General features: G+C 68.7%; 2 protein-coding genes across 6 annotated transcripts; one reads left to right on the top strand and one right to left on the bottom strand.

Moving 5' to 3' along the window:
* The first annotated feature begins 267 nt into the window (after nt 1–267).
* Nucleotides 268–23049, top strand: SYT7 (synaptotagmin 7). 5 transcript variants are annotated; one of them, XM_032189105.1, is made up of 13 exons: nt 268–338; nt 8809–8912; nt 10234–10313; nt 11543–11674; nt 12241–12456; nt 14761–15126; nt 16331–16456; nt 18663–18798; nt 19189–19459; nt 19591–19760; nt 20311–20425; nt 20517–20716; nt 20829–23049. In XM_032189105.1, the coding sequence occupies exons 1-13, from the start codon at nt 308–310 to the stop codon at nt 20931–20933; spliced, it is 2052 nt and encodes a 683-aa protein (XP_032044996.1). In that variant the 5' UTR covers nt 268–307; the 3' UTR covers nt 20934–23049. The 5 variants fall into 5 exon arrangements, with proteins under 5 accessions (XP_032044996.1, XP_032044992.1, XP_032044993.1 ...); XM_032189101.1 differs by lacking the exon at nt 12241–12456; XM_032189102.1 differs by lacking the exons at nt 12241–12456; nt 16331–16456.
* A 1996-nt stretch (nt 23050–25045) lies between these two features.
* Nucleotides 25046–25903, bottom strand: LRRC10B (leucine rich repeat containing 10B). The gene has a single exon (XM_032187936.1). The coding sequence runs from the start codon at nt 25901–25903 to the stop codon at nt 25046–25048; it is 858 nt and encodes a 285-aa protein (XP_032043827.1).
* Nucleotides 25904–26826: the final 923 nt, after the last annotated feature.

Here is a 26826-nt window from a genome sequence, read left to right on the forward strand (position 1 = left end):
CCGAACCCCCCCTTTCTCTCCCCGGCGGCTGCAGTTTCCTCTCCCGCCAGCAGCGAGCAGCAAGTGGATGCGCGGTCGGGGCACACGCGCGCACACCCGCACACACACGCACCCGCACCCGCGCGCCCGGCAGCAGGCAGGCAGCGGGCGGGCAGCACGGGCTCCGCGGGGCTCCCGGCCCCCCGCCGCCGCATGCGGGCCCCCGCGGCCCCGCCGCCGCCGCCCGCGGCCCCCGCGCCCGCCCCGCCGCCGCCCGCCGCCGTCTGATGAGCCGCGGCCCCGCCGCGCCCCGCCGCCGCCCGCCACCATGTACCTCGACCCGGAGGCTGCCAGCGCAGGTGAGCCCGCCGGGGGCACCGGGAGGACGGGGAGAAGCGGGGGGCACCGGGGGTCGCCGCTGTTCTCCCCCCCCCCCCCCGCCCAGCCCAGCCCCGGGTTGCCCGCACCGCTCCCCATCGCCACCGCCGCCGCCGCCGCCGCCGCCGCCCCCCGCCGCCCTCTCCGGGCTGCCCGGCTGCCCCCTCGGCTCCCCGGCTGCGGCTCGGCCGGAGGTCCCGGCCGGGAGTTAGGGCACTTTGGGGACAAAGTCACCGCCGCGGCTCCCAAACGAGTCACCGCCCTGCGGAGCCGCTGGGGCCGGGGCTCCCCAGCCACCCCCCCCCCACAAAAACCGGCACTGCCCCAACCCTCGGGGCCGGCACCCCCCAAATCGGGCAGCGCCCAGAGCCCGAGGCTGAGTGCTCGGTGCTGTCCCTGCAGCCCCTCCCCAGCCCTCGCCTCCCGGGGTCCCCCGGCCCCGTTCCTCCAGCGCCGCCAGCACCGCGCCAGGGCTTGGGGAGGGGGCTCTGGCCTCCGCCGTTTTGCTGAGCTCATGCTCTGAAGGCAGCGCTCGGCCTCGCCTCGAGGGCTCCGGGACACCGCCGGGGTGCTTTGGGGCAAGGTTGGCAGGAGGGATGCTGCTGGCACGCGGCGGCTCGCCGGAACCCCGCAGCCCGCAGCCTTGGGGTCCCCAGGCCCAGGGAGAGGGCAGAAGGACGGCGTGTCCTGCGGTGGCAGGGGACGTGCCGGCGGGGATGTGGCGGAGCACAGGGAGCGCAGGAGCTGCCGGCGCGCCTTGCTGGGGCCAGCTGCAGGCAGAGCCAGGCCTGCGGGAGCCGGCAGCGTGGGGACACGCCGGGGACCGCCACCCGTGGCACCCGTGGCGGGTGACAGCGCCAGGGCTGCCCGGGAGCCGGCGGCCCCGGTGAGCAGCCTTCGAGGGGAAGCTGTCGCCTCCATGGGGCTCGGCGCTGCCGCCCGCTGCGGCACGGGAGCAGCTCGGTCCCACAGCGCTCCGTCCCCACAGCCTCACCGGGGTGGGATGCCCTGCGGACAGGGGAGCGCGACACCGCCGGTGGCCTGGCCAAGGTCACCCGGTGGCGTGGTGGCAGAGGGGGGGACGTGAGCCCTGTCCCCGCCGGCACTACGCGTGGCCCTTCCCTCCCAGAGCCCGAGCGCTGCGCCCGAGTTGCTTTTCCCCCCGAACTTTGCACCTGCCCCCAGTTTGCCCCTGCCCCTTGCCCCCACCGTGTGTCCCCCTTGGCACACGCTGGGCCACCAGCTGCTGTGCCAGGCTGCGAGGTTGCACGGCAGAGCCTGAGCTCTGAACAGGGCGCAGACCCCTTCTGTTCCCCCAAATCTGTCCCTGGCTCTCCCCACACACAGGGGTGTCCCCGCAAGGCAGGCTCCGGGGCAGCGGGGTGCTGCGGTGCCAGGCACCAGGGCACCATCTGCTTCGCCCGTCGGTGCCCCTGCTTCCCTCTGCTCCGCTGGCACCTGCGTCTGCCCCTGCTCCTGGCAGCCCCTCTGGGTTTGGGAAGAGCCAGGCTGCGTGGGGCCCTGGGGGGGCACAGAGAACATGGGGGTGCCCTGGTTTGGGGAGAGACCCTTCTTGGGCAGAGGGTGCCATCAGCCCGGTGCTGTGCTCCTCTGGGGGCAAAGCCCACCTGGGGGGTGCAGGGTGGTGGCTGTGGCCCCCGGTATTCCCGGTGTGTTTTGGGGGGCAGATGTCTGGGGTGATTCGGGAAGTGTTGCCACCATCTGTGACGTGCCCAGGGCAAAGGAGCCTCAGAGGGCAGGGAGCAGCCAGTGGGTGTTGTGGGGATGCCCGAGGAGGCAGCTGCAGGGGGTGTTCAGAATCGGGACCGAGCCGGGGGGGGCTTCCCAAAGCGGCCACATCCTGCTGGGGGGCTGGGGGGGCTGCTGGCAGGGCCCTTGACCGCGGTACCGCGCCCTGCAGCGTGTCAGGGGAGCTGTGGCCGAGGGCAACGCTCTGAAGATTTGGCTTTGAAGCCAACGGTGCCCTCTGTGCCACCGGGACGATGTCCCCCACGCTGGTACCCCCCCTCCCCACTGCCCTGCCACCCGCCGTGCTGCCAGGCGAGACGTCCCCTCCGTCCCTGCTGCCGGTGCCAGCTGTCCCCTCTCCGGGCAGGTCCCTCTTCATCCCCGCACACCAGGCAGCTGCTGGGAGCTGCAGCCGCTGCTCCCCACCTGCGTCCCCGTTCCCAGGGGCTCCGTTTCTGCTGGCCCCTGGGGAGGCGGTGGATAAATAACCCGCTGCTGCCTGCGCCTTCCCCCGGCGCTGTCTCGGGGAGGGCTGCGCGCTGGCACGGCGGGTGCCGGGGGACGTCGGAGCGGGTGCCGAGGGTGGGACAAAAGCTGAGAGCCGGCTTCGAAACGAGACGAAGCGCCCGGCAGGAGCACGGCCGGGGGCGGGCAGGGGGGGGGCTGGCGCGAAGGGGCTGTGAGGAAGGGGGGAGCACGGAGCCGGGGGAAGGCAGACAAAGAGCGGAGGGCTGGCAGCGCTCGCGGGCTGCCCAGCCTCGCTGGGAGCCAGGCACCTGCTGCAAACACGCGTCCCGCACGGCGCGGGCACAGCACCTTTGTCCCCTGCCTGTCCTGCCCCCTCCCTGTGTCCCTGCCTTGCTGGGGGCTGGGGCTCCCCCGTTTGCCAGCCCCCAGCCCCCCCAGAGCGGGCTTCGTGCTGCTGCCGGTGCCCCAGAGCATCCTCTACAGCCTCCCCCCATCCCCATCGTCCCCAGCTCTGGCAGCGCCCATGTCCCCCCCCCGCTGGCTCCAACCCATCCCCCGTGGCAGTGGGGTGCCTGTGGGGGTGCTGAGCCCCCCGGGCTCTCGCTCACCCATGGGTGCTGTCTCTCTCTGCCCACCCCCCCGAGCAGTTCAGCTGCCCACAGAGGTGGCAGGACGGGGACGGGGACAGGGACGGGGACGGGGCTGGCCGCGGGGGGTGTGGGGAAGGGGACGGGGAGGTCTGGCCGATCCCCCCCGCGCCGAGGAGCAGGAGAGGAGCTGGAGGCGGCTTTCCTCCGCCTGATCTCGCGGCTTTTCAGCCTGCCGGGGAAGGGCGGGGGAGAGGGGAATGAAGACAGATGCAGATAATATCGCTGCCACCCCCCGGCCCCTGGGGGCTCAGCTACAATATCTATTATAGATGAATTCAGCAGGGGAAGGGCTTTCGAAGAGCCGACAGCAGGGCTGGCGCGCAGGGACTGTGTGCAAAGGCAGAGCGCCAGCCGGGGCGTCGAGAGGGGACCTGGGCTCCTGGGAACAGGGCTGGGGGGCCGGGGGCACGCGGGGGCGTCCCTGGAGGGCTCGGGGGGCTCGTCCCGTACCCCACGGTCCCGGCTTTCTCGCCGCGCTGGGCTGCCGTGCGCCCACCCGTGGGCTCGGGGTGCCCCGTGCGGGGTCCCCCCGTCCCCTCGCAGCGTCCCCGGGAGGCTGGGCTTGCGGCCCTGCTGCAGGAGGGAGCAGGTCACCTTGGGGGGAGTTAATGAGGTTTGAAAGGGAAGCGGCCGGTGGCGCTGACGGAGATGGAGCCGGGGCGATGGAGGAGGCTGGGGCGGCGAGGGAGGGAGCGCAGCGCAGCGGGATGCGCCTCTGGCTGGGGGGGTGACGGGTGGCTGCCCCCGCTGCCCCGTAGGTGACCATCCCCGCTGTCCTGGGGTCTCAGCACATAGCTAAAGGTTCTCCCAGTCCTTTCCATATCCCTTCCCTAAGGGCTGTTATTCCCTTCCTCTCTCCTCCCCTCCCAGCTGTGTTTCTTCCCTTTCCCTCTCCTTCCTCCCCCAGCACCACCAGCCTCTGTTTTGGGGGCTGCCACCGTGCTGAGCATCCCTCGTGTGCTCGCAGCCCCTGGCACTGAGCCCTCTGTGGGGCTCCCATCCCCACAGTGGTGTTGGGGACGCTGCCTGGGCAGTGCCGGGGGCTGGCAGGGGGCTGGCAGGGGCGAGGAGGAGGAGGGGGCGAGGCCGAGGCTGTGCGTGCAGGTGCTCAACCTGAGCGTGCCTGCTTTTTGGGGGAGATGGCACGGGAGAGGACAAGGTGGGGGGAGCCGTGAGGGATGGCACAGGGATGTGGGGAGGTGGGCTTGGAACAGGGAGGGTGACGCCTCGTGGGATGGGTGGAAACCCACAGGTGTAGAAAGTCCTGGGGGGCTGGGGGGGGCTGGCACTTGTCGGGAGGAGCGGCACGGTGGGGACCACGAGGCGCAGAAACCACGCGCGTCTCCGGAAATCCTGAGCCGAAAATAGCCCGGACATGGGAGACCACTGGGGGAAGAGTGTGCTCACGTGCCAGATTCTGCCTCCACCACAAGCTTCTGCGCTGGAGTGGGGCACGGGTGCTCCCAGCTGCTGTGGGCATGGGGACATCGTGCCCTGGGGGCAGCAGGATCCGGCCTCACCGCCCTCCCTTCACGCGCCACGTACGGTGGCAGTGGCAGTGACCGTGCCATGCACACAGCCTGAGCGCCAGGAGGGCTCCGGGCACCAGGATGGAGGTGTTGGGGGGTCCCTGGGGGTCTGGAGACAAAGCCCCCCAGGGCAGGCTGCTCCCCGTGGGGGAGGCAGAGACGGACAGATTGACAGCTCCGGGGGCTGGACAGATGGCTGGATGGAGAAGCAGCTGTGTACGAGGGATGGATGGATGGAGAGATTGATGGATGTGTTGGAGAGGGGGACGCACGGATAGACAGACAGATGCACAGATGGAGAGCAGACGCCTGTTCCCTTCCCTCTCGCCCCGGGCGCGCCTGGTGCGCTGAGCAGCGGCGCTCGGCGCGTTGTCTGCGCAGACGGGTGCCGGGTGGCAGGACCACGGCCAGGAACCTGCCAGGGTGGCAGGACGGCCGCAGGGCTCCAACATCCCTGCCACGCAGCCGTGCTCCCCTCCGGGGACAGCCCCGGCCCCTCCTCGGGGGGGTTTCCACCCCAGCACTCCCCCTGCCCGCCGTGGGGTCCGGGTCTCGCCGCCCGCTCTGCCCATCCCACCCCCGCTGCGCCCGGCATCCCGCACAGGAGCGAAAGCTGCAAATTCACAGCTTCTCAGCTGCAACCTAAAAATAAGAGGTTTGGGAAATATCTAGCAAATGAGTGGGAGGATGAGCAGAGGAGGAATTAACGGCCTGGCGCCAGGCAAACAGCATCTGGGAAGCCCCGGTGTGGCAGAGCGGCCACCTCGTTCCCCACCCCGCGGCCTCCGGCACGGCACAGCCCTCCCGCGGAGCACCGGGACGCTCCGAGGCTGTGCTGGACAGGATCAGGCTCCCTCTGCTCCTCCTCATTGCCGCGTCCCCTCTCCGTTCTCCCCATTTGGGCTCAGCATCGTGTCCTGCTGAGGCTGCGAGGCATGGCTCGCTTGGCACCCTCGCCCGCTCCCCCTCTCCGCGAGCGCTTCCGCTGCCGGGCTGGCGAGGCGCGGGGCTGGCGCGGGGCTTGGCGCATGGGGCGGGCACGCTGGGCACCCGCACGGTGGCGGAAGGCGGCTTGGCACGGGGAGAAGTTTCTCTGCGTGGAGCTGTGGCACGCCGGCTGCGGGAGAGGCTCTGACGGCGCTTCCCGAGAGCGCAGCAGCAGGCGGGGTGGGGAGGGGATGGATTTGGGAAGCGGGGAGGGAAGCTCTGCACGGCTTAAGTTTTTCCTCCCCGGGAATCGTTTGGGAAATTGGCTCTTCCCTGGGTTCTGCGCCCAAAAGCAAAGCCCTGCGAGGCTGTGCAGGGTGGGCATCCACGGGGCACCTGTGGAGCAGGCACCGGAGGTCAGAGCCAGCCCCGTGCCCACAGATGCTGCCAGCTCGCACCCACCCCTCGCCCAAGCCCTTTCTGTCCCTGGGAGAGATGCCCAGCTCCTTCCACCGGGCAGAGCAGGCAGGAGCCGTGATCCCTCCAGGTGCCCCTCGCAGGTGCTTTGCCCACCCACTGCCACACTGAGGCACTGCCCAGGGCCAGCGTTGTGTGGTGGCAGCTTGGTGACCCCGGGGGGTTTTTGGTCGAGTCGGGCTCTGGATCTGTCTGTGCCGAGCTCCAGCAAAGCCCATCCTGGTGCGCGGGGCCACTGAGGCATGCAGCACCACCCAGGCCAGGGAGCAGCAGCCCCCGCTGTCCCCCCTCCCTCCCTCCCAGCCCCCCCGGCAGCACCGGTGCCGCCGCTCCGCCGCGTGTCAGATCCGTTGGCATCAGCACTTCTCGCCTCCGCCGGGCCGATCTCACGGCATCTCCGGCTCACGCGGCGCTTAGGAAACCATCATCCCTCTCACATTTCCCTGCGCCCTCGCTCGTGCTCAGGAGCGCCTGGTGGCTCTGCAGCCCCCCTCCCCAACCCCCCCAGCCCTGATCCCCCGCTCCCAGCCCTTCCCATCCCCGGCACACGCAGGAGACCCGTGGGGAAAGCAGCGCTGCGTTTGCCACGCGCTCCCCGGGGCTGTGTCCCCACCCGTGCCACCCCCAGCCCCACCGCCCTGCTGTGCCCCAGGCAGCACCCGTGGCTGGGGACGAGCCAGGAGCTCTGAGCTCAGCTTCCCTGTCTAATTAAGCGGCACTAATTGCCCAGAAAACAAGTCATTTAAGCCTCTGCTGCAGCGGAGCCTAGCGTTTCCCCATTGGCGCTGGGGGCGCGTGGCCCCACGGGGGGGGCAGGTCCCCGCTGGTGTCACCGGGGCAGGCATCGAGCATCGGCACTGCGTGGTGCCGGCAGGAGCCAAAGTCCCCTTGGTGACAGCATCCCCGATTTCTCCTTCCTAAGCAGGATAATCCTCGCAGCCCGGGCTCCACGGTGCAGGCAGCGCGCATCCCTTCCTGCTTTTCTTCTCCCCTTTTATTTCCCTTTACTGGATTATACTGGAGATGAACTTGACCCTGCGAGCACCATGGCATCTCCTGAAGCTGCTGGCTAAGCCGGGGGGGTCACAGCCGCCACCGGCACGGGGACACTGTCATCGCATCCATTAGCTTGCCTCTTTTGGAGCAGCTGAGCTGGCATTTTCCAGCCTGGCCTTGCTCAGGGCGTGCTGAGCCTTCCCAAAGCCCTTCGCTGTCCCGCCTGGCTCCCCCCTCCCTTCCCCTGGGGACACACAATGGACATGGTGGCTGGGGACATTGCAGGGATGGGGCAGAAGCTCAGCCCCAGCTGCTGGGGAGGCCGGCAGGGCGCAGGGATGTTGGGGACTGGGAGCACTGGGGTGCCACTTCCCCTGCCCGGGGTCCAGCGCAGCACCAGGTGAGGTGTCCCGGGTGTCACCGTGTCACCAAGCAGGTCTCGGGGCCACGGGGACCAGCAGCAGGGTGAGTTGGGGGGCAGAAGGAGAGCTCGCCCCCGTCCCTGCCCACACCAGGCTGCCCAGTTAACCAATGCCGAGCGCTCTGCGCCCCCAGCAGCTTCTCTGGCTGCAGTTTATAAATGTTTGAAATTAAGGGCTGGTCCCAAATTCCCTCCTAGGCAACAGTTGCTAAGCGAGTTTTATTCACGGGTCCTCGTGACCGAGCGCTGGAGCCCCCCCGGCCTGGTTTTGGAAGGAGGCAGCGTGTGTGTGGGCTGGGGCTGACAGGGGTCCCAGGACCCCAGCCCACAGGGAGCCCCCAACCCCATCCCCACCACCCCGGGGCTTGCACTGCCACCTCGCAGCCCCAGCAAGCACCCAGCTCCGGCCGAGGCAGCCGCTTCTGGGGCGTTTGTAAAACTCCCCAGAGTCCTCTTCACTGCCACCATCACCCCAGCCTCTCTTTTTCATTCCCCCCCGAGGCCGGGGGCCACCGCTGCTGGGGCCGCTGTGTCCCCCCTCGTCCTTCTCCGGGTGGCAGGCGTGGGAGCGGGGCGCCGGGGTCCACGCCACGCAGCGGGGGGATGCTGGGGCGCTGGATCCAGCCTCTCTGACTCATGTGAGCGCCTGAGTCGCTGGCAAATTTCATTACAATAACAAGGTCTGCGGGCGAATTAATTATTAACGATTATTGTTTAATATTTATACTGCAGCACAGCTACGGGCACGCTCGCTCCGGCCTCGCTGCTTCCCACCGCTGGCTGGGGCGCGAGCGGCGGCCGGTGCCCACCCCAGGCTGGCAGCGGGGATGGCACGGCACAGATGCCACCCCAGGGGGGGTCCTACACGGGGGTGGGCCTGAGCGGGGCTGGGGGCCCGCCAAACCCCCCCGCTGCAGTGGGGAGAGGTGTGGGGAGGAGCGGGGTGGCACCGGGGGCGCTCAGCCAGGGCTGCCACACGGCCCCGGTGTCTCCCTCCCCTCTCGTGCCCGGGTCCCCATCTCACATTTATTGCTGGGGGGCAGCTCCCTGTGCCATGGCCCCCGGCGGTTTGAGCAGAGGGGTGAGCGTGGGGGGCTCTCAGGCTGCAATGCAGGGGACAGAGCCAAGGGGACAGAGCCGGGGTGCCCTGGGGTGGCCATAGGGCAGCCGTGGGTCCCCAAAAGGGCCGTCCCTCCCCGTCCCCCACCTCAGCTCTGCTCTGCTTCCCCCACAGGGGCCCCCTCCCGCGATGTCATCCTCGTCTCAGCCATCATCACCGTCAGCCTTAGCGTCACCATCGTCCTGTGTGGCATCTGCCAGTGGTGCCAGCGCAGACTGGTAAGTGGCCCCGGGGCTGGGTGCCCGCGGGGAGGGTGGGGGGGGACAGCGGGGTGGCCGTGCCCCACGGGGGGGCCGAGGGGTGCGGGGCTGCCTGCAGGCAGAGCCCAGTGCCGAGCACAGTTTGCGGCGATGCCGGCTGCAGCTTTTATTTTGCTCTTTAGGAAAGGCGATAATTAAATGTTTGGGTGAAACTGTTTGTGCGGCACGGAGGGAAGTTTCCAAATACGTATAGATACGCGCTTGTGGCAAGCTGCAACGAGCTGGCCCCTGTCCTGCTCGGCGTGCTCTTTCCTTCTAGAGCCCGGCGGGATGGCAGCCAGCCTGTCCCCATCCCCGTCCCCGTCCCCACCGTGGGCTGTGCCCCCCAGCACCTCCTGCACTCCGGGGTGCCCGGCGTAGCCGAGCCCCCTCACCGCCCTGCCCGGCCCTGGCTGCATTTCCTTCACGACGAGATCCAAATCTGGGTCAAGTGCTCTCAAGGCAAAGACTTGTCTTTTGTGGCTCTCTGCACGGGAGAACCCCCCCAGCCAGAGGGGGAACCCAAACCAGCCCGCAAAGGGAGGCGGCGGCTCCTGCGAGCGTGCCCGTGCGCGAAACGTGGGAGGAGAAGGGCAAAGCTGGCAGAGGAGCAAAGAAACAGAAACCGGCCGGGAATACATCCAGGCTGGGAACTGGAAGCCGTGTCCCCAACCTTCGATGGCACGCGGGAGCCACGGCCAAGCCGGCAGAGCCGCCAGCCCCGTGCTGGCACACCTCGGGGGACGGTGGCGGCGGTGCGCCTGTGGGCACCGTGCCGCGGACAGGCCCCGGGGGTGCCGTGGTGGGGGCTGGTCCGTGCCCCCAGCCCTTCTCCCGTCCTGCTGCAGTCTCCGGGCACCTGCAGCGCCGCTCCTAATCGTTCACTAATCAGCATTAATTGCGCTCTTGTCCCCCCTGGAAGGGAGCAGCACGCTGAGCCCACGGTAGGAAGTCACGGCACAGCGCCCTGATTACAAGCCCCAGTTAGGAGCGAGCGCGGCTTTGTTAGCATATGGCACCGCTTCCCTTTTGCTGGGAAGGTGAACTCAATTAATCCAACTTCAATTAAGCCTAAAATTACACGCTCCTGCCCCGTGGCGGGGCGCGGGGTGCAGCTGCTGCTCCATCCTGGGGACGGTGCCCGGCGTGGGGACGGAGCCAGCCGCTGGGCAGGAGGCACCCACGGGAGGCTGTGAAGGCGAGGGTAAAATTTGGTGCCAATTTGGAGGGCACGAGGCGCAGCCCCCCCCTGCCGTGGTGGGGGCTCCGTGCTGCCCCTGACCCTCTGCTGTCCCCCTAGGGAAAGCGTTACAAGACGTCCCTGGAGACCGTGGGGACCCCAGACTCCAGCCGAGGCCGCAGCGAGAAGAAAACCATCAAGTAGGTGCTAGGGCGGGGGGAGAGGGGCAGGGGCTGCGGTGCCAGCGGGGGCCCCGGCACAGCCACAGCCCACACAGCGCCCTGCCCGCCGTCACCTGTGCGGGGACACCGGGATCGAGGTGCCCTGAGCCACCCAGCCGCGGAAGGACCCTCCCTGGGGACAGAGGTGGCTGTCCCCTCTGCTCCCAACAGCGGACGCTTGCCCAGCTCTCTCCCGCAGGCTCGATTTTAGGTTGGGGACGCTGGGTGATGGGTGGTCCCCCTGTGGTGCCGAAGCATCCCCCACTCCTGCAGTCACCCATGGGGAGTTATCGGCCCCTCAGTCAGGGCGGAGGCGCTCCCACATCCCCCAGCCCCTGCAGGAGAGGGTCTCAGGGACACTGGGGGGTTTGCGCCTCTCTCCAGCACCCTGGGGTGCCCCTGCCAGCTTGCCTTTTGCGTGGTGTCCCCAGGGGTGTCCCCGAGCTGGGCGTGCTGAGCCCTGCCCCCCGGATGGAGGGCTGGGACAACCAGGGGTGTGTGAGGGAGTGCGGAATTGGGGTGGGTATGGGGGGCTGGCACCCCCTGGCACCGTGGGGATGGAGCGCACCTTGCCGTGGGCAGAAAACAACCACGGTCCCAACCAAGGGCTGCCTCAAACCCTGGCCTCAGTGGGGTGCAGACACCCAAGATCCTGCTCTGGGACGGGGCCACATCCTGCACGGCTCTGCCTGTGCAGCCGGCAGCATTTTGGGAGCAGCGCGAGGGCAGAGCGCTGCCTTGGATGCCCATGGCTCGGTGCTGGTGGCAGCAGGAGGCGCGGGACCCGCTCCCATCTCCCCACACTGGCAAAAGAGGGGGTCCCAGCATCGGGGTACCCAGGCACAGCCCCCTCCCGTCACCGCCGCTCGTCTCCCACCCCCTCAAGGCACAGCGTCGGCCTCCGGACCCGGCTGCCCAGGACGCCAGGATGCGGCCCCCTGCCCAAACCCTGCGCGCGGGGTGGCAGCGCCAGCAGCTCTCTAACCCCTCTGCGTCCTTCTCTCCTTCCCAGCCTGTCTCTCCGCAGCTCTGCCCCGCTCCGTCTGTCCGCCCGCCCGCCCGCCCGTCCGTCTGTCCGTTTCTCTCCGCAGGGCTCGGCCGCAGCGGCTGGCCGGGGGGCGGGGGGACCGCGCTCCCCCCGGCAGGAATTCAGCTTTCTCTCTCTTGTATTTCCCTCTTCTTTCTCCCCTCGTCTCCGGCCGCTGTAGCGATCTAGACAGAGACTTTTGGAATAACAATGACAACACAGTGCAGCAGAAATGGAGCTCGTACCCTCCCAAGGAGTTTATACTAAACATTTCACCTTACGCCCCGTACGGTGACCCGCGCCTTTCCCTCAAGTGAGTCTCTCCTTACCGGGCTTGCTCGCGTCTAGTGAGTACATGGGCAGCACCCACGCGCCTTCCTCCTCCTTCTCCTCCTCCTTCTCCTCCTCCTCGTCCCCCGGCCCCCCATGGGCAGCCCCATGGAGACGAGCAACCCCCCCCCACCCGCTCCCCGGTGCCCCGGGGCCCCCCGGCAGCACGGGTTGGGGTTGCGGGTTGGGGTTGCGCGTTCGGGACAGGACCCCAGCCCGGGGCCCCTCCGCCTCCTCCCCCCTTCATTTTGGATTTTTTTTTTTTGGTTCTGCCACCTCCACCAGCCCCCCCACACACCCCGCACACCCTCCGGCCAGGGGCCTCCCTTTGCTTTTTTTTTTGCAGTGCTGATGTCTCTCTCTCTCTCTCTCTGTCTGTCCGTCTCGTCTGTCTGTCCACCTCTGGCTCTCTCTCCTCCTCCTCCTCGTGTCCCCCACCCCACACCCCCCCCCGTTCCCCGTACAAAACGGCTCCCCCCACATGTCCGTCTGTCCGTCCGGCCCCTCTTCGTGTCCGTCTGGGGGGGTCCGACCGCCGGCCCGGCCCAGTGGCTCTCTGTTATCAGGGGCTAAGCTGACAGCGTCGGCCACCGCGGGGTTGGCGGGGGAGCGCGACGGCCGCCCCGGGGAGAAGCAGCGCGGCGGCGAGGACGGCCTGAGGAGCAGCATCTCTGCCCACAGCGAGCCCAGCATGGGGAAGGCGGCGAGGGGCCGCTGGCACACGGTGCAGAGCCACTTGGCTGCAGGGAAGCTCAGCCTGTCCAAGTGAGTGAGCACGCACGCTCCGGCACAGCCTCCCCGGCCCCCCCCCCGATGGGGGCAGCAGCTCGGTGACGCCCCTGGGGCAAGAGCCGTGTCCCCACAGCACGGGGATGGCGTGGGGATGCGCGGCAGCACCAGCCCCGTGCTCCTTCCCGTGGTGCCGCTGCGGGACCTGGCACCGGCACCTCGCTTGCAGCTCTGACGCCGGGGGTGGATTTGGGCAAAGCTCGAGCAGGATCAGGGCTAGGGGAAAAAAACGGCCTTCGTGTAGGACTCGCCAGCTGGGGAGCACGTCGGGCGTCCTCAGCTTGCCACCACCAGCGTGGCTCTGCGGGTGGGACCACACTTCTGGTCTCCGCTCCCCAAAAATGGGGCTGCAGCAGCCCCTGCTCGTGGGCAGCACCGGGCAGCGGCGAGCATTTGGGGCGTGCTGGGACGCACTGGGGGGCGAGAGGGGAAGGAGAGCGCGAGGAGATGGTCCAGCACGGGACGTCTCCGTGCCCGGTGCCAGCGGAGAGGGGAAACCCCCCGGGAGGTGCTGAGGCAAGGCACCGCCACGGCAGGGAGTCAGGCAGGGGCTGCGGGTGGCCAGGAGCCGGGCAGACGGATGGACGGACAGACAGCTGCCACCACGGGCTCTGCTCGCACAGGCTGGCAGGGGCAGGGTTAAGGGGACGGCTGTGATGCCTGCAGGCTTTTTCAGCCTCTTTTCCGCAGAGCCTGCTGGTGGTCACGTTTTGCTGCGTTTCAGGTGTTTTGAGGGGGTTCTTTCCTGCCGGGGATGATCCCCGCCGGCAGCAGGCTGCTGTGCCATCCCGGTGCCACCATCCTACGGCTGCTCGGTGGTCCCAGGGGATCCCAGGCTGGTTTTGGGGGGCTCAAGGGGGTTGCAGTGCCCCGTCCCCAGCCGGCTCCCGCGTGGCATGGTGCTGGCAGAGCCCGCGCCTCCAGCTGGCTCGGGGCCGAGCCGAGCCAGATTTAGTTTCCTGTGACGGAGAGGTTGTAAATTGAACTAATTTAGGATTTGATAGGAAACCGAAAGGAGGTCGGCGGCAGGCGCGGGGGAGGCTCAACACCCCGCGTGCCTCCAGGTCCCGGCCATGGGGCCGGATCCGTCCCAGCTCTCCACTCCCCTCCCTCTCTCTCTCTCTTTCTCTCACCTCTCACTCTTTCTTCACCTCTTTTTTTTTTTTTTTTCTCTTTAATTTCTTCTCCCCCTCTCTGTTCCCCCACTGCTGCGATGCACGACGGCACAGCTTCGCCCCACGGTTGCAGCCATCGCCCGGCCAGCCCCAGGGCAGCGCAGGGACCGGGGTCGTGGTGGGGGGGCTGCTGCTGAAGGCGACTCTCCTGTGCCGGGGGCTCCCCGTGCACCGAGGACCCCCAGAGGGCTTTTGCCAGGCTGGCTGGGCTGCACACCCCTTGTTCTGGCGGGCTGGGCGGCTGCTGCAAACACCCGCTGTCGGCGCTGCGTCTCCCTTGAGCCGCTCTGCACGCCCGCGGTGCCTCCAGGCGCACACCCGGCCACGCGTTTTGTCCCTGTCCCCGTCCCTGTCCCACCGCTGGTACGAGCCATGAGCTCTGCAGGCTCCGTGGGCATCGCAGGGCTGTGCTGGCTGCGCCCCGTGTGCCTGCAGCCCCGGCTGCCTGGGCAGTGATGGGCATCCCCGTGGTTTTGCCTGCTCGTCCCCCCTCACCGGGGGGGCAAAGCCCATCCGTGTTCCCCGGCGCTGCGTCCCCACCGCCCCCCTGCTGCCTGGCTTGGCCCCGGGGACACCCGGCTCGCTGTCCTGGGGCTCGGTCCCCATCGCTGCGGGGACCGCCGCCGGCACGGTGCTTTGGGGACGGCGAGGCTGCGAGACCCCGCAGTGGCACGGGCTGGGTGCTGGGCTGGGAGGGACGGGGACGGGGCTGGCTGGCTGGCAGCACGTGAGCGGGCGCCACGCGGGGCACCGAGGGATTCGCCTTCACGCAGCAGCCTAATTAGCTCGCAGACGAGGTCGGTCGGCCGGCAGGCTGGGAAGGCGCCGCGGCAGCAGGAGGGCACCCAGCCCCTCGCTGCCGGCGCCCGGGAGGCAGCAGCGGGGCGGCCGGCGAGATGGCAGCAGCGCGGGAGCCCGGCGCTGCCGGGGAGGCCGTGCCGCGGCCGGGAGGCAGAGGAACCGCTCGCTGCAGCCGCTGGCCCCTGCCGGAGCGCTCCCTGCGCTGGGGCATCTTCTCTCTAACTCTCTTCTTTTCCTTCCTCCAATTTTGCCCCTTCACCTTCTTCTCCTTTCTCTCCTCTCCTCTGCCCTTCCTCTCCCTAAGTTTCGAGGACTCCACCTTGTCCACAGCCACTACCCTTGAGTATATCCCCACCTCAGCAGGCGACCCCAAATGCCAGAGGCCCCGCACGCTCATGCGCCAGCAAAGTCTGCAGCAGCCCCTCAGCCAGCACCAGCGAGGCAACCACAGCCAGCCCACCACCAGCCAGAGCCTGGGCCACCTCCAGGCCCACAGCGGCTCCTCCGCTGCCGGCAACCCCCGGGGCTCCCGCGGCGGCCAGGGGCGCCAGGGCATCGCCGCCGGCTCCAAGCATCGGACAGCTGGTGGCCGGAGCCGCTCCAACCCCGGCAGCTGGGACCACGTGGTGGGGCAAATCCGCAACCGCGGCTTGGACATGAAGTCCTTCCTGTAAGTTCGCTCTCGGTCCTTTCCTCTCCCCCGGCGGTGCCTCCAGGCTCGGGTAAACGCTGCGCGCGGCCGGCGGCGAGCGCCGGGTCCCCCCTGTCCCATCGCTGCCTCCCTGGGGGCTGGGACTCCAACCCCAACGCGGGGGGCTGGGGAAGGGGGTCCCAAATTCCTCCGGCTCGCCTCCCACCCTGGCTTTGCCACCTGCAGCACCGCAGGGATGCAGGGATGCTCCGGCTTCGATCCCGGGGCGGTGGGGGTGACCCTGGGGGTGCAGCCCTCGTGCAGGGCGACCGGCTGCGCGGCCCCGATATCGCCGCCTGCCTTCCGCCTGGGCTGTGATCTGCAGGGGCAGCCGGGCGGGAGCTGCCGGAGGCGTGTGATCTTTAATCTGCCTGAAACGCAGCTCCCCTATCAGCGCTGGCTTCTCAGCCTCCAGCGGCAAGGACTAATCTGCGCCCCACGCGGTCCCCATATCTCGGCACATGACATCGCCGCGGCTCGGCACACTCCGTCCCCTCCTTCCTCCTCTGTCCTCCCCGCCGTGCCCTCCACCGGCCCCCGACGCCCTGGGGGATCCCTCCCAGCTGTGTGTCCCCCCCCGCTCCATTTGTCCCCTTCTCACCGCTGGTGGGGACACCTCCAGCAGCCCCTCTCCGCCGCGCACGCAGCCTCTTTGCTCCCACGGGCAGCCTCCTCGCCGGCTCCATTTGCCGGCTTCCTGATTTATAGATGAGGCTCATTAGCCATCCCCCGGGTCGTGTTCCTCTCTGTTTACCCAGCCTTGTCGCCGGTTCCAGCCCTAATTGGCGGGGGGGGGGGCCCCACGGAGCAGGGCCGTGCTGAGCGTGCGGCGCTTCCCCGCCGCAGAGCCGCTGCCGCTGACCACCGCCGCGCTGCGGAGCCATGAACGTCTGCTGCTTCTGCTCCTTGCCCCTTTACCCTCCCGCCCAGCTCCTGGCACCATGGTGCGGGCACAGTTTCGGGCCCCGGGATGCCGTGTTGGGCAGGAGTTGGTGCCTTTCTCCCCGCAGCCGTCCCAGACGCTGTTTCCTCCGCAGGGGCCGGTGGTGGAGTGCTCCCCACGCTGCCGTCCCTGCCCGCGGGGCCACCGCTGCAGCGGGTCCCCCGCCTGACGCTCTGTTCTCCTCTCTCTTTCTCTCTCTCCCGTTCTGCTTCCTCCCCGCGTGCGGGGCCGCCTGGGCAGGGAAGGCCGGATGGTGGTGTTATCCCTGGTTTTGGGACTCTCAGAGCAAGATGACTTTGCCAATATCCCCGACCTGCAACCCGCTGGGACGCAGCCGAACCAGCCGAACGCTCAGGGGGACAAGAGGTATGAGTAAGGAAGAGGGCAGTCCCGCAGCAGGAGGAGACCAGGGCCTCACCCAGGGTGGAGGAGGAGGAGGAGGCCGGCCTCGCGGAGCGCCCAGGTTGGAGCGGCCAGGCAGCGGGCACGGCGACGTCTGCAGACGCCGGCAGCTCTCCTCGCCACTGGAGCGGCGACGCCGAGCAGACCCCGACCCCTTCCTCCCCCTCCTTCCCTCCCTGCCTTCCCTCCGTCCATCCCCATCCTCATCGCCGCCAGCGCCGTGCTGTCTGCATGCCGGGGGGGGGCTTGGGGCGGCCGTGGCACCGAGCAGGGCAGAGACGCCGTGCCGGGAGAAGGGGGAGTGGGCAGGGAGCGGGCACGGCGCGGCCAGGCTTGCGGGGACCCCACAGCGCGCTGGCAGCTGAGACGCATCGCATCCCAACGCGCTTCTCATCCGCCACCGGTGCCCAGGGGCGGGCAGCACTCGCCGGGACGTGGGGGCAGCTCTGCAGCGACCTGCGGCCCCACCAGGCTCCTCGCCGGGGTCCACCCAAAGCTCCTGCAGCTGGCGCCGGTGGCAGAGCCCGGCTGGACCGGGGCACAGGGAGCAGAGGAGCCCCGGGCGGTGTCGATGCCGTCTTTGGGGAGGCGCGAAGCAGGCGGGTGCTGCCTCCCCGCGTGATCAGCGTGTTAATGAACCGGCACCGTTCTCGCCCACCGGCTATTTTTACCCTGCTCGGCTCGGTTTCGCTCCATGTTTTAGCACTTCCCCCCCCCCCCCCATTTTACCCAGCGCCGCGCAGCCGCTCGCAGCCCCGTCCCCGCCATCACAATGCGAGCATGGCCCTCATGCCTCCATCTCCTTCCCCTGCCCCCTCGGCCCCCTGGGGCTCGGCCGGCGGAGGGGACAGCTCTCCACCAGCACTCCTCCGCCTCGAAACGTTTCCTCCGTCCCCATCTCTTGGCTTCTTCCTTCTAGCCCATCCCCAGCGGCTCCAGCCAAGCGCCTGGGTTCGTCTCCTGTGCCTTTGGCCAAGCTCTCTGTCCACCCTGCTCCTCTCTCTCCCCTTCCCTCCCTCCAGGCCGGCCATCCCGCGGTGGAAGACGCTGCTCCTCCTCCTCTCTCTTGCTCTTCCTCCCTTTCTCTTGCTGGCCCACGACCGCCGCTGGCGCACACCAGGCAGCTCCAGCGACACCACACCCGCCCGGCCCCGCCGCCGCTGTCTCTCCTCCGCCTTCACTCTGTTTTTAACCTGACTTTGCCTCTCTCCAGCTCTCTCAGTTTCTTCATCCTCCCCGTGCGCCGTCACACCTGTGTGAGGGGGCTGCCCACAGCCTCCCCCTCCACCCCCCAGCGCCGCCTCCATCCCCACTGCTCCCAGGTCTCCGGCGTCTCCATTGGCGCGTGCCTGCGTGTGCTTGCCGTGTCGGTGGGCGTCCTGTGTGCATGCGTGGCTTTGCCACCCCGGGGGCAGCGCTGCCAAGGTCCGTGCGTCCCGGTGCTGCGCCTGTTGTCCGTCTGTCAGTTTGTCCCCGTGCCTTGGCTTGTGGAGGAGCCGCGCCATCCCCGCGGCCAGGGCGCAAGCGCGTGTGCACGCGCGTGCCCCCTCCTTCCTCAGGTCTGTCCCCACCGCCGTGTGCCTGTGTCCCCCGTTGTCCCTGTGCCTCCTGGCAGCGTGGTCCCGGTGTGTGCCCGCCCGCCTCCATCGCTGCTCTGTCCGTCCGCAGCTCCCCCCGGCTCCATGCCCAGCATCCCCGCAGCCGCCAGGACAGGCGCCCGAGACCCATATGGGGCCAGACGGGGTGGGCGTTCCGGCTGCAGGACACCAGGGAAGGTGGCCCTGGGTCAGCGCTGACCTGAGAGGGGATGGTTGTCAGCCAGGCACTGAGCTGCAGCACAGGGCACCGGGGCTCGGCCACACAGCCAGCACTGGGTGGGTGCAGCCAAAGCCGGGGGTGCTGGAGAGGACCCCTGGGGCCAGGAGGCGGCCGGGGGCAGTGGCTGCACCTCGCTGGGCTGATGGCATGCCCGGTGAGCTGGCTGTGAGGGTCTGACCTGCGCACCGGCACCGGGCTGGCACCACCAGGGATGCCCACAGGCTGCTGTGGGTGGCCGGCACCTCCACAGCCCGGCTCTGCCTGGCTCCAGCCCACCGGGGCGCCCCAGGCTGCGGGCATCTCCTCGGGGTCCCCCCGGCCCCGCTCTAGGGCGCTGCTTCTCTTTCCCCAGGTTGCCAGCCGGCGGCAAGGCGGTGAACACCGCACCCGTGCCCGGGCAGACGCAGAACGACGAGTCCGACCGCAAGACAGAGCCGCGCTCCTCTGTCTCCGACCTGGTGAACTCCCTGACCAGCGAGATGCTCATGGTGGGTGCCACGGGTGGGCAGGGGCGCCGGCCTCCATCCCTCGCCCGCGCCCATCTGGGCGTCCCCTCGCACCCCCCTCCGGCAGTCCCAGCCCGCGCCGCTGAGTCCCCGTCACGGGGAGCGGTGCCGGGGCCGTGACGGACGGGCTGTCAGGAGGGATTTGGCTAATTGCTGCTCCCCGTCCCCGCGGAGCGGAGCCAGGAGTCATCCGAGGGGACGGTTGTGGGTGAGACGGGAGAGGCTGATGCCCGCTGACAGCTGCCGCCGCAGAGCCGGAGACGCCAGCGCTCGGGGCCCTGCGGTGGTTGTGGCTCCAGCCTGGCACGGCGCGGCCAAAACGGCCCCGAGCAAGGCGTCCGCCACTCACGACCCCTTCTTCCCCCGCCGCAGCTCTCACCGGGCTCCGAGGACGACGAGGGCCACGATGGCTCCAGCCGGGAGAACCTGGGCCGCATCCAGTTCAGCGTCGGCTACAACTTCCAGGAGTCCACCCTGACCGTCAAGATCATGAAGGCCCAGGAGCTGCCGGCCAAGGACTTCAGCGGCACCAGCGACCCCTTCGTCAAGATCTACCTGCTCCCCGACAAGAAGCACAAGCTGGAGACCAAGGTGAAGAGGAAGAACCTGAACCCGCACTGGAACGAGACCTTCCTCTTCGAAGGTAGGGGCTGGGAGGGACTGGGATGCCCGGCCCCAACACCCCGGGGTGGCTGCCAGTGACGAGAGGGGCCACCACGGGAACCTCTTGCAGCTCTCGGGCTGCCTCCTCATCCTCCTCCGTCTCCGTCGCAGGGTTCCCCTACGAGAAGGTGGTGCAGCGGGTGCTGTACCTCCAGGTCCTGGACTACGACCGCTTCAGCCGCAACGACCCCATCGGGGAGGTGTCCATCCCCCTCAACAAGGTGGACCTCACCCAGATGCAGACCTTCTGGAAGGACCTGAAGCCGTGCAGCGATGGCAGCGTAAGGCCCGTGGGGACGGTCCTCGGGGGGGGCTGCCCCTGTCCCCGCAGTGTCCCAAAGAGGGGACAAGTCTTGGGGCCGCCCTGGGGGTGCGTGCTGCCTTGGGTGCTCCTGCGGGGTGTCCACACGGGGCTGCTCGCGCCTCGTCATCCCCATCTAGCAGTTATAGGAAGGCATTAAGTAGCCCAAACCCAGCGCCTCATTTGGGGTCAGGCTGAGATATTTCAGGGAGAGCTAAAATTAAAGTTTTCTTTCTCTCCTGCCTCTAACAGGAGCAGAAAGCATCCCACAGGGGTTGGCCCCAAAAGCATCCCACAGGGGATGGCCCCAAAAACAGTCCCACTTGGGACGGTCCTGAAATGTCCCACTGGCAATGACCCCAGAAATTTGTCCCCTCCTCGAGGTTGGCCCATTTTTTTCTTGCCCGGTCCCAAAGTCCACTTTTGGGGTGGCTCCGGGTGCCCCCAGCCCACCGCCCCGGTCCCGTGGTGGGACACGGAGGGGTTTGTGCACCTGGGGGGGCCCTAAAAGCCTCTGCGCCCCCCCCCAGGGAAGCCGCGGGGAGCTGCTGCTGTCGCTGTGCTACAACCCCTCCGCCAACTCCATCGTGGTGAACATCATCAAGGCGCGGAACCTCAAAGCCATGGACATCGGGGGCACGTCAGGTACGACCCCCAGCACCCACCCTGGGGGGGGGGCCGGGCCCTGTCCCCGCAGCCGGCCGGGGCTGAGCACCACGCTGTGCCCCCCCGGCAGACCCCTACGTGAAGGTGTGGCTGATGTACAAGGACAAGCGGGTGGAGAAGAAGAAGACGGTGGTGATGAAGCGGTGCCTGAACCCCGTCTTCAACGAGTCCTTCTCCTTCGACATCCCCACGGAGCGGCTGCGCGAGACGACCATCGTCATCACCGTCATGGACAAGGACAGGCTGAGCCGCAACGATGTCATCGGCAAGGTGGGTCCGGCCCCAAAAAATCCCGTGGGTGAGGGGCTGGTGTCCCCGGGGGGGGGCCGTCGGAGGGTCGGATGGACAGAGGGACAGCGCGTGACGCTGCGTGTCCCCGCAGATCTACCTGTCCTGGAAGAGCGGCCCCGGCGAGGTGAAGCACTGGAAGGACATGATCGCCCGGCCCCGGCAGGCGGTGGCACAGTGGCACCAGCTGAAAGCCTGAGAGCACCCCCCCCGGCCCCGGCCCTGGGGCAGGACAGGGGTGGGACGGCGGTGGAGGGTGGGGGACAGATGGACAGACGGACGGAGCGCCCCCGTCCCCATCCCCAGCGCCGGGCAGGTCTCCTGCGAGTGCTTCCAGCCACCGTCCCCAGGGCCCAGCCGCCCCCCCCTCCAGTATCACCCCACATTTTGGGAGGCTGCCGGTGCGAGGGGGGGTCCCGCTTCCCCCCCTTTCAGCCCAGTCAGACCTCTCCCAGCGTCACCCCAGCGGGAGCCACACACGTCCTGCCCAGGGACATCCCTGCCCCCTGCCCCATCCCATTCCCACCCCCCCAGCCCCGGGGGCACCCAAGGGATCGGAAGCCATGCCGCAGTTCGTTAGCCAAAGCGGGCACATCTGTCGCTGCCTGCAGCGGGGTTTGCTGCTTTACCTCCCTCCCGGCACGTCCCCCGTGCTCCTGATGCCACTGCGCCCCCCCCGCGGTGGCACCCAGGGGTGCTGCACCCTGGCTGTCTCCTCACGGGGTGGCCCGGGGCCCACGCGAGCGCCCAGCGGGGGGGGGGGGGGGTCCTGCGTGAGGATGGAGCGGGTGCCACCGTCCCCACGCCGTGCACAGCGGTGTCCTTGTCCCCACTGTTGGCTGCAGGGGGCTGGCACCCAGCGGCTGCGTCCCCAAGGTGCCCGCACCGCCCCGTTGGCGCCCCGCTGTCACCACGGTGGGTGTCCCCCACGTGCCACGGTCCGGTGGCATTGGAGGCAGCAGGATGGCAGCAGCGCTGGCTGTGAGATGTCCCCAGAAGGTGACACCACTCGGTGTCCCTCCCCAGGGCTCCCTGCCCCACCAGGGGTGCACTCGGGGTGTCCCCATGCCAGGGCCCCCGGCCAAGCCCTCCCACAGCGGGGCTGCTGCCACCTCCGCAGCCATCTCAGGTAGGGCACGGCCACCCCCTGCCCACCGCGGGGACACCGAAGGGGCCGGGCTCTGCACCCCAGTCTTCCTGTGGCCACCACAGTGTCCCCCAGCACGTGCCAAGGACACCGTGTCCCCCCCACCCATGGGGACCAGCCTGAGAGCGGGGTGCCACCCACCCAGAGCACCACGGGCTGCGAGCATCGTTCCTGCGTCACAGTGTCCCCCTGGGCACCCTGGGGTGCCCCGCAGCTGGGACACCCCCACGAGCATCGGTGCCATCCCTTCGGGCTGAGCTCCAGCCACTGGGGTCAATTCATTGCGTGGGGGACCCTGCGCCAGACATCCCAAAAAAAAACAAGGAGCAGCCATCAAGGGGATGCTGCCCCCCCCATGTGTCCCCCCCCCCCGGCTGCCTGCCCTCCTTCTGCCACAGGGGACTCGCTGCTGGGGGACAAGTGGCCCTGGGGACACGGTGGCACCGTCCCTGTCCTGCCGCCAGCAAGTGTCCGGCAGCCACCGGAGCCCTCCCCTCCCCCCCGTTAGACCATTTCGGACAATCTGGAGAGAAGTCATAATTCTGCTACTACAGTAATAATAATGCTTTTAGGGACATTTGTATTTTTACCACATTTCTCTCTTTTTTTAACATAACAGAGGAGATGGACGCACCTGGGGAAGGGGCTGCAGCTGGGCTCGCGCACAAAGCCAAGGGGTGGCGGGGCCCCCAGTGCCAGGCACTGCGTCGGGCTGTGCCGGGGTCCCCCAAAAGCGGGGTGTGAGGGCAGGGGTGCCCGTCCCCCCCTGCCCCCCCCTGCTCCTCGGGGAAGGGTGGGCTCCCCGGGGCCGTGTGTTCATTTTTAACTCTAGAGCTCTTAGCCGTTATCTTGTTCAGGTATCTCTCTTCTTCATGTGACGGTAACATCCAACTGGTGTGTAAAATAGAGAAAAAAAAAAAAAAAAAAAAAAAAAAAAAGAAAAAAAAAGAAAAAAAAAAAAAAAAAAAAGAAGCCCAGAGCGGCCGGCGAGCGGGTGTGCTGTGGATGGGGCGCACTGGGTGATCCCAGGAGGTGGGGGCAGACGGGGGGCACGGCCCCGGCGGAGGCAGGGGCGCCTCTTTGCAGAATCCTATTTTTGGGGAGCGGGGCCCCTCGTTTTCTGGAGGCAGCCCCTGCTCTCAGTAATAAAGGACAGTCAGAACTGCCAGCGTGCCTCGTCTCTGGGCTGGGGGGGGGCGGGCTGGGGGTCCCCGGGGGGCTTTGTACCCGCTGTGTCCAACGCCACCGTGCGCGGGGCCAACCCACCAGGGCGCCTGTCCCCAAAGCGGGGGGTACACGGGCTGCCTGCGAGCCCGGGGCGCCAGCGGCACCACAAAGGCTCGAGTTGCTGTGATAAATAATTGAGCTGGTCTTGAATAAGTAAAGGAAACTCCAGACGCGGGGCTGGCAGGGGGTGATGTGCCCGGGGCAGCGTGGCGCTGGATGAGGCCGGGGCGCTTTGCGGGGGACACACACACCGGAGCCTGGTTCTCCTCGTGACCGGGGTCTGTTGGAGGAGGAGGGCGGCTGACGCGCTCGGTGCCGGTGCTCCCGTCATGCGGAGCCCGTCCTCGCCGCAGCGCTGCCGGCGCCTGCACCTTGGTGCCCGCAGTCAGCGGGAGCAGATGGAAATAGCAGCACGCTCCCAGCTGCGGCGAGGACACGCGGCGGTGTGCGCGGGGAGCTGCGAGGAGGCAGGGATATATATAGAGGCCGACGTATGGATGATGCACTGCACGCACGCCTCCCCAAGATGCCAGCAGCCCCAAAGGCTCGCACGGAGCAGAAACGTGCAGGTCCCAGACAGCAGCCCCAGCCCGGGACAGGCACAAATCCCACACCCGAGCTGGGAACCGGGATGCGGGGTGGGAAGAGGCACTGGAGAGGCAGGGACCCCATTTGCAAGCATCACCTTCCACGCTTCCCTGCACGTGGATCTCGTCCCTGCTGCGGGGAGAGGCTGGCGGCACCCCCGGCTGCCTGCACCCCGCGGCGGTGGCACAGCCCTGCTCGAGGGAAAGCAGCTTCTTAATGGCATTGAACGCAGCCACGGCTCCTGCTGCAAAGAGGATGGAAAGCCCCAAAGAAGGCAGAGGATGTGGTGGGCACGCGGGCTTGGCTGCCAGCCGCCCAGCCCAAGCCCTCACAATTAAAAGCGGATGCGCGGTCTGTGCCCTCCGGTGAGCCGAGACCTCAGAGGTGGCACGGGGTGTGCCAGGAGGGCTCGGGGGTGGGCAGAGGGAACGGGACCGCATCCAGCCCTAAAAATAAGAATAAGCTGGCCCTGCTGCGCAGCACTGACAGGCTGAGTTCAGCCCCCTTCCCAAACACCTCCCCCTTCCCTGCTGCAGCCCCCCCACCCCGAGAACCAAACCCAAAGCCTTTCCACACCAGATTTGCTGGGTTTGTGCTTTTTATTGCCAGAGTTTGGGACAAATGGGGCTTGAGGAGGGGAAGAGGGACGGTGAGCCTGCAGCCCTGTCTCCAGAGCCTGATTCTGGGCAGGGCACGGGACTCCTCTTCCCACTGCAGAGAGGCAAACCCCTTCGCAGGCTTGAGAGTGGGTGCCCAGGCGAGGCTTTCCATCCTCCCAAGCCTGGAATTTCCATCCTTCCATCCTGGAAGCAGCAGGTGGGGGGTCTCTGGGTGCAGAAGAGGTTTGTGCGTTTGTCTCAAACCTTGACTCTCTTCAGGGCAACGGGGTCTGCAGGCAGAGATGCAGACAGCATTGCTTCTTTCCGTCTTGCCCCGTGGAAGCAGGAGCAAAAGGCACCCGTGGAGGCGGTGAGGCACCTGCAGCTCGGTGTAGGAACGTCCCCAGAGCCGTGCTCCTGGGACACCGGCTTCTCAGGGACGCCTGTCCTGTGGGTGAGCGGGCTCTGCAGGGCCGCCCACCAGGCAGAGGGAGGCTTCCCTTGTCCGATGCTCAAGCCCCGTGCATACGCACGGCGCTCTAGGGTGGACTTGTGGATGCAAGCCGTGAGCCCTGTGGGTCCAGGTGGCGGTTCTTTGCGGTCCCAGCAAACTGGGGACTGCTCTCCCTCGTGCAGAGGCCGCAGGCTTCCCATTCTGCATGGTGGGAGATGCTGGTCCTCGGCAGCCCGGCGGAGGCTCCCCATCCCTTTGCAGCACATCCTGGGGGTGTCCAGCTGCGGCACAGCACCTCACGTCTCCCCGGGGCAGCCCGGCAGGGCCGCGCCTCCACCCTCCGCGTCCCCCAGCAGTGGGGAGCCATCCCCGGGGGCCGCCAGGGAGGCCTCGGCGCCTTCCTCCTCCTCCTCCTCCTTCTCGCCCTGGCTCCGGAGGCCCTGCAGGCGCTCCTCCCGCGCCTCCATGTACTCCTGCGCCCCGTCGCCCACCAGCCGCACGGCGTCGGCCACGCGGGGCGGCCTCCGCACGGGGTTGTGGTCGTAGGAGAGCAGGCGCAGCCCGGCCAGGCCGGCCAGGTCGGGGAAGCGGGCGATGCGGTTGCGGTCCAGGTCGAGGACGCGGAGCTGGCCCATGCGCAGCAGGGCCGGGGGGAACTCCTCGAAGCGGTTGCTGTAGAGCCAGAGCCCGCGCAGGCCGGCCATGCGGGGCAGGGCGGCGGGCAGGCGCGCCAGGCGGTTGTCGCCCAGCTGCAGGCTGCGCAGGCCGGGCAGGCGCAGCAGGGCGCGGGGGAAGCGGGCCACGAAGTTGCCCTCCAGCCAGAGGCAGCGCAGGCTCTGCAGGCGGGCGAAGGCGGGCGGCAGCCCCTGCAGCCCGTTGCGGCCCAGGTAGAGGTAGGCCAGGCGCGGCAGGCGGCACAGCGCCTCGGGCACCTCCAGCAGCTCGTTGCCGTCCAGGGCCAGCGTGCGGAGGTGCCGCAGCGCCGCCAGCTCGGCCGGCAGCTCCCGCAGCCCCGCGCCGCTCAGGTACAGCTTGACCAGCCCGCGCTGCGCCCACAGCGCCGCCGGCAGCCGCCCGCCGCGCACCTCCAGACGCTGCTCCGCGCCCCCGGGGCCCTCGGCCGACACCGGCCGCGCCGAGCCGCCGCTGCCCATCGCCCCCGGGGCGCACCGAGCCGCCGACACCCGGCACCGGCACCGCACGGCGGGGAGCCGCGGGGAACGCCCCCGCCGCCGGCAGGCCACGCCCACGAGACCGGGACCACGCCCCCTCCGCGCTCAGACCACGCCCCCGAGTCCGGGATCCCGTCCCCCCAAGCCGGGACCACGCCCCCCTAACCAGGAACCACGCCCCCTCCGTGGTCAGACCACGCCCCCGAGATCAAAACCACGCCCCCGAAGCAGGGACCATGCCCCCTACTCGCCAGTGACCACACCCCCTAGCCACCCGACCACGCCCCGTTTAACCAGGGACCACGCCCCCTCCGCGCTCAGGCCACGCCCTCAACTATGACCACGCCCCTTTAGCCCGGGGTCACGCCCCCTAAACCAGGGACCACGCCCCCTCCGCGCTCAGACCACACCCCTTGCGCGTAAACCACACCCCCATCGCGCTCAGACCACGCCCCCGAGTTCTAGACCACGCCCCCAAACCCCAGAAAACGCCCCCTCTGCGCTCAGACCACGCCCCCACACCCCCAGTGCCCACACCCCCAAGCTGAGACCACGCCCCCCGCCCTCAAACCACGCCCCCTCGCCCGTGACCACGCCCCCTGAGCTCGAAGCCACGCCCCCCGCGGTCCCACTCCTTTAATGCCCCTCCCCAACCTTTTTTTTATGGGGTGGGGGCCGTGAGCCCGGTGCCGCTGCCGCCCCCCAGCGCCGTGCGCAGGTTGTTGGTGCTGAAGCCGCTGGGCTGCGGGGCCTGGACGCCCCCCAAGGGCCGCGCCGTGCGGCTGGGCCTGGGCTGTGCTGTGAAACCGAGGGGTCAGGGCTGAGCCCCCTGCCCCATATCCATGCCCCCCATCCCGGCCACACTCACCCGGTGCTGCGGGGCACGGGGTCCACGGGGGGGTCGC

The sequence above is a fragment of the Aythya fuligula genome, chromosome 5, assembly GCF_009819795.1.
Source record: "Aythya fuligula isolate bAytFul2 chromosome 5, bAytFul2.pri, whole genome shotgun sequence".
Taxonomy (NCBI): domain Eukaryota; kingdom Metazoa; phylum Chordata; class Aves; order Anseriformes; family Anatidae; genus Aythya; species Aythya fuligula.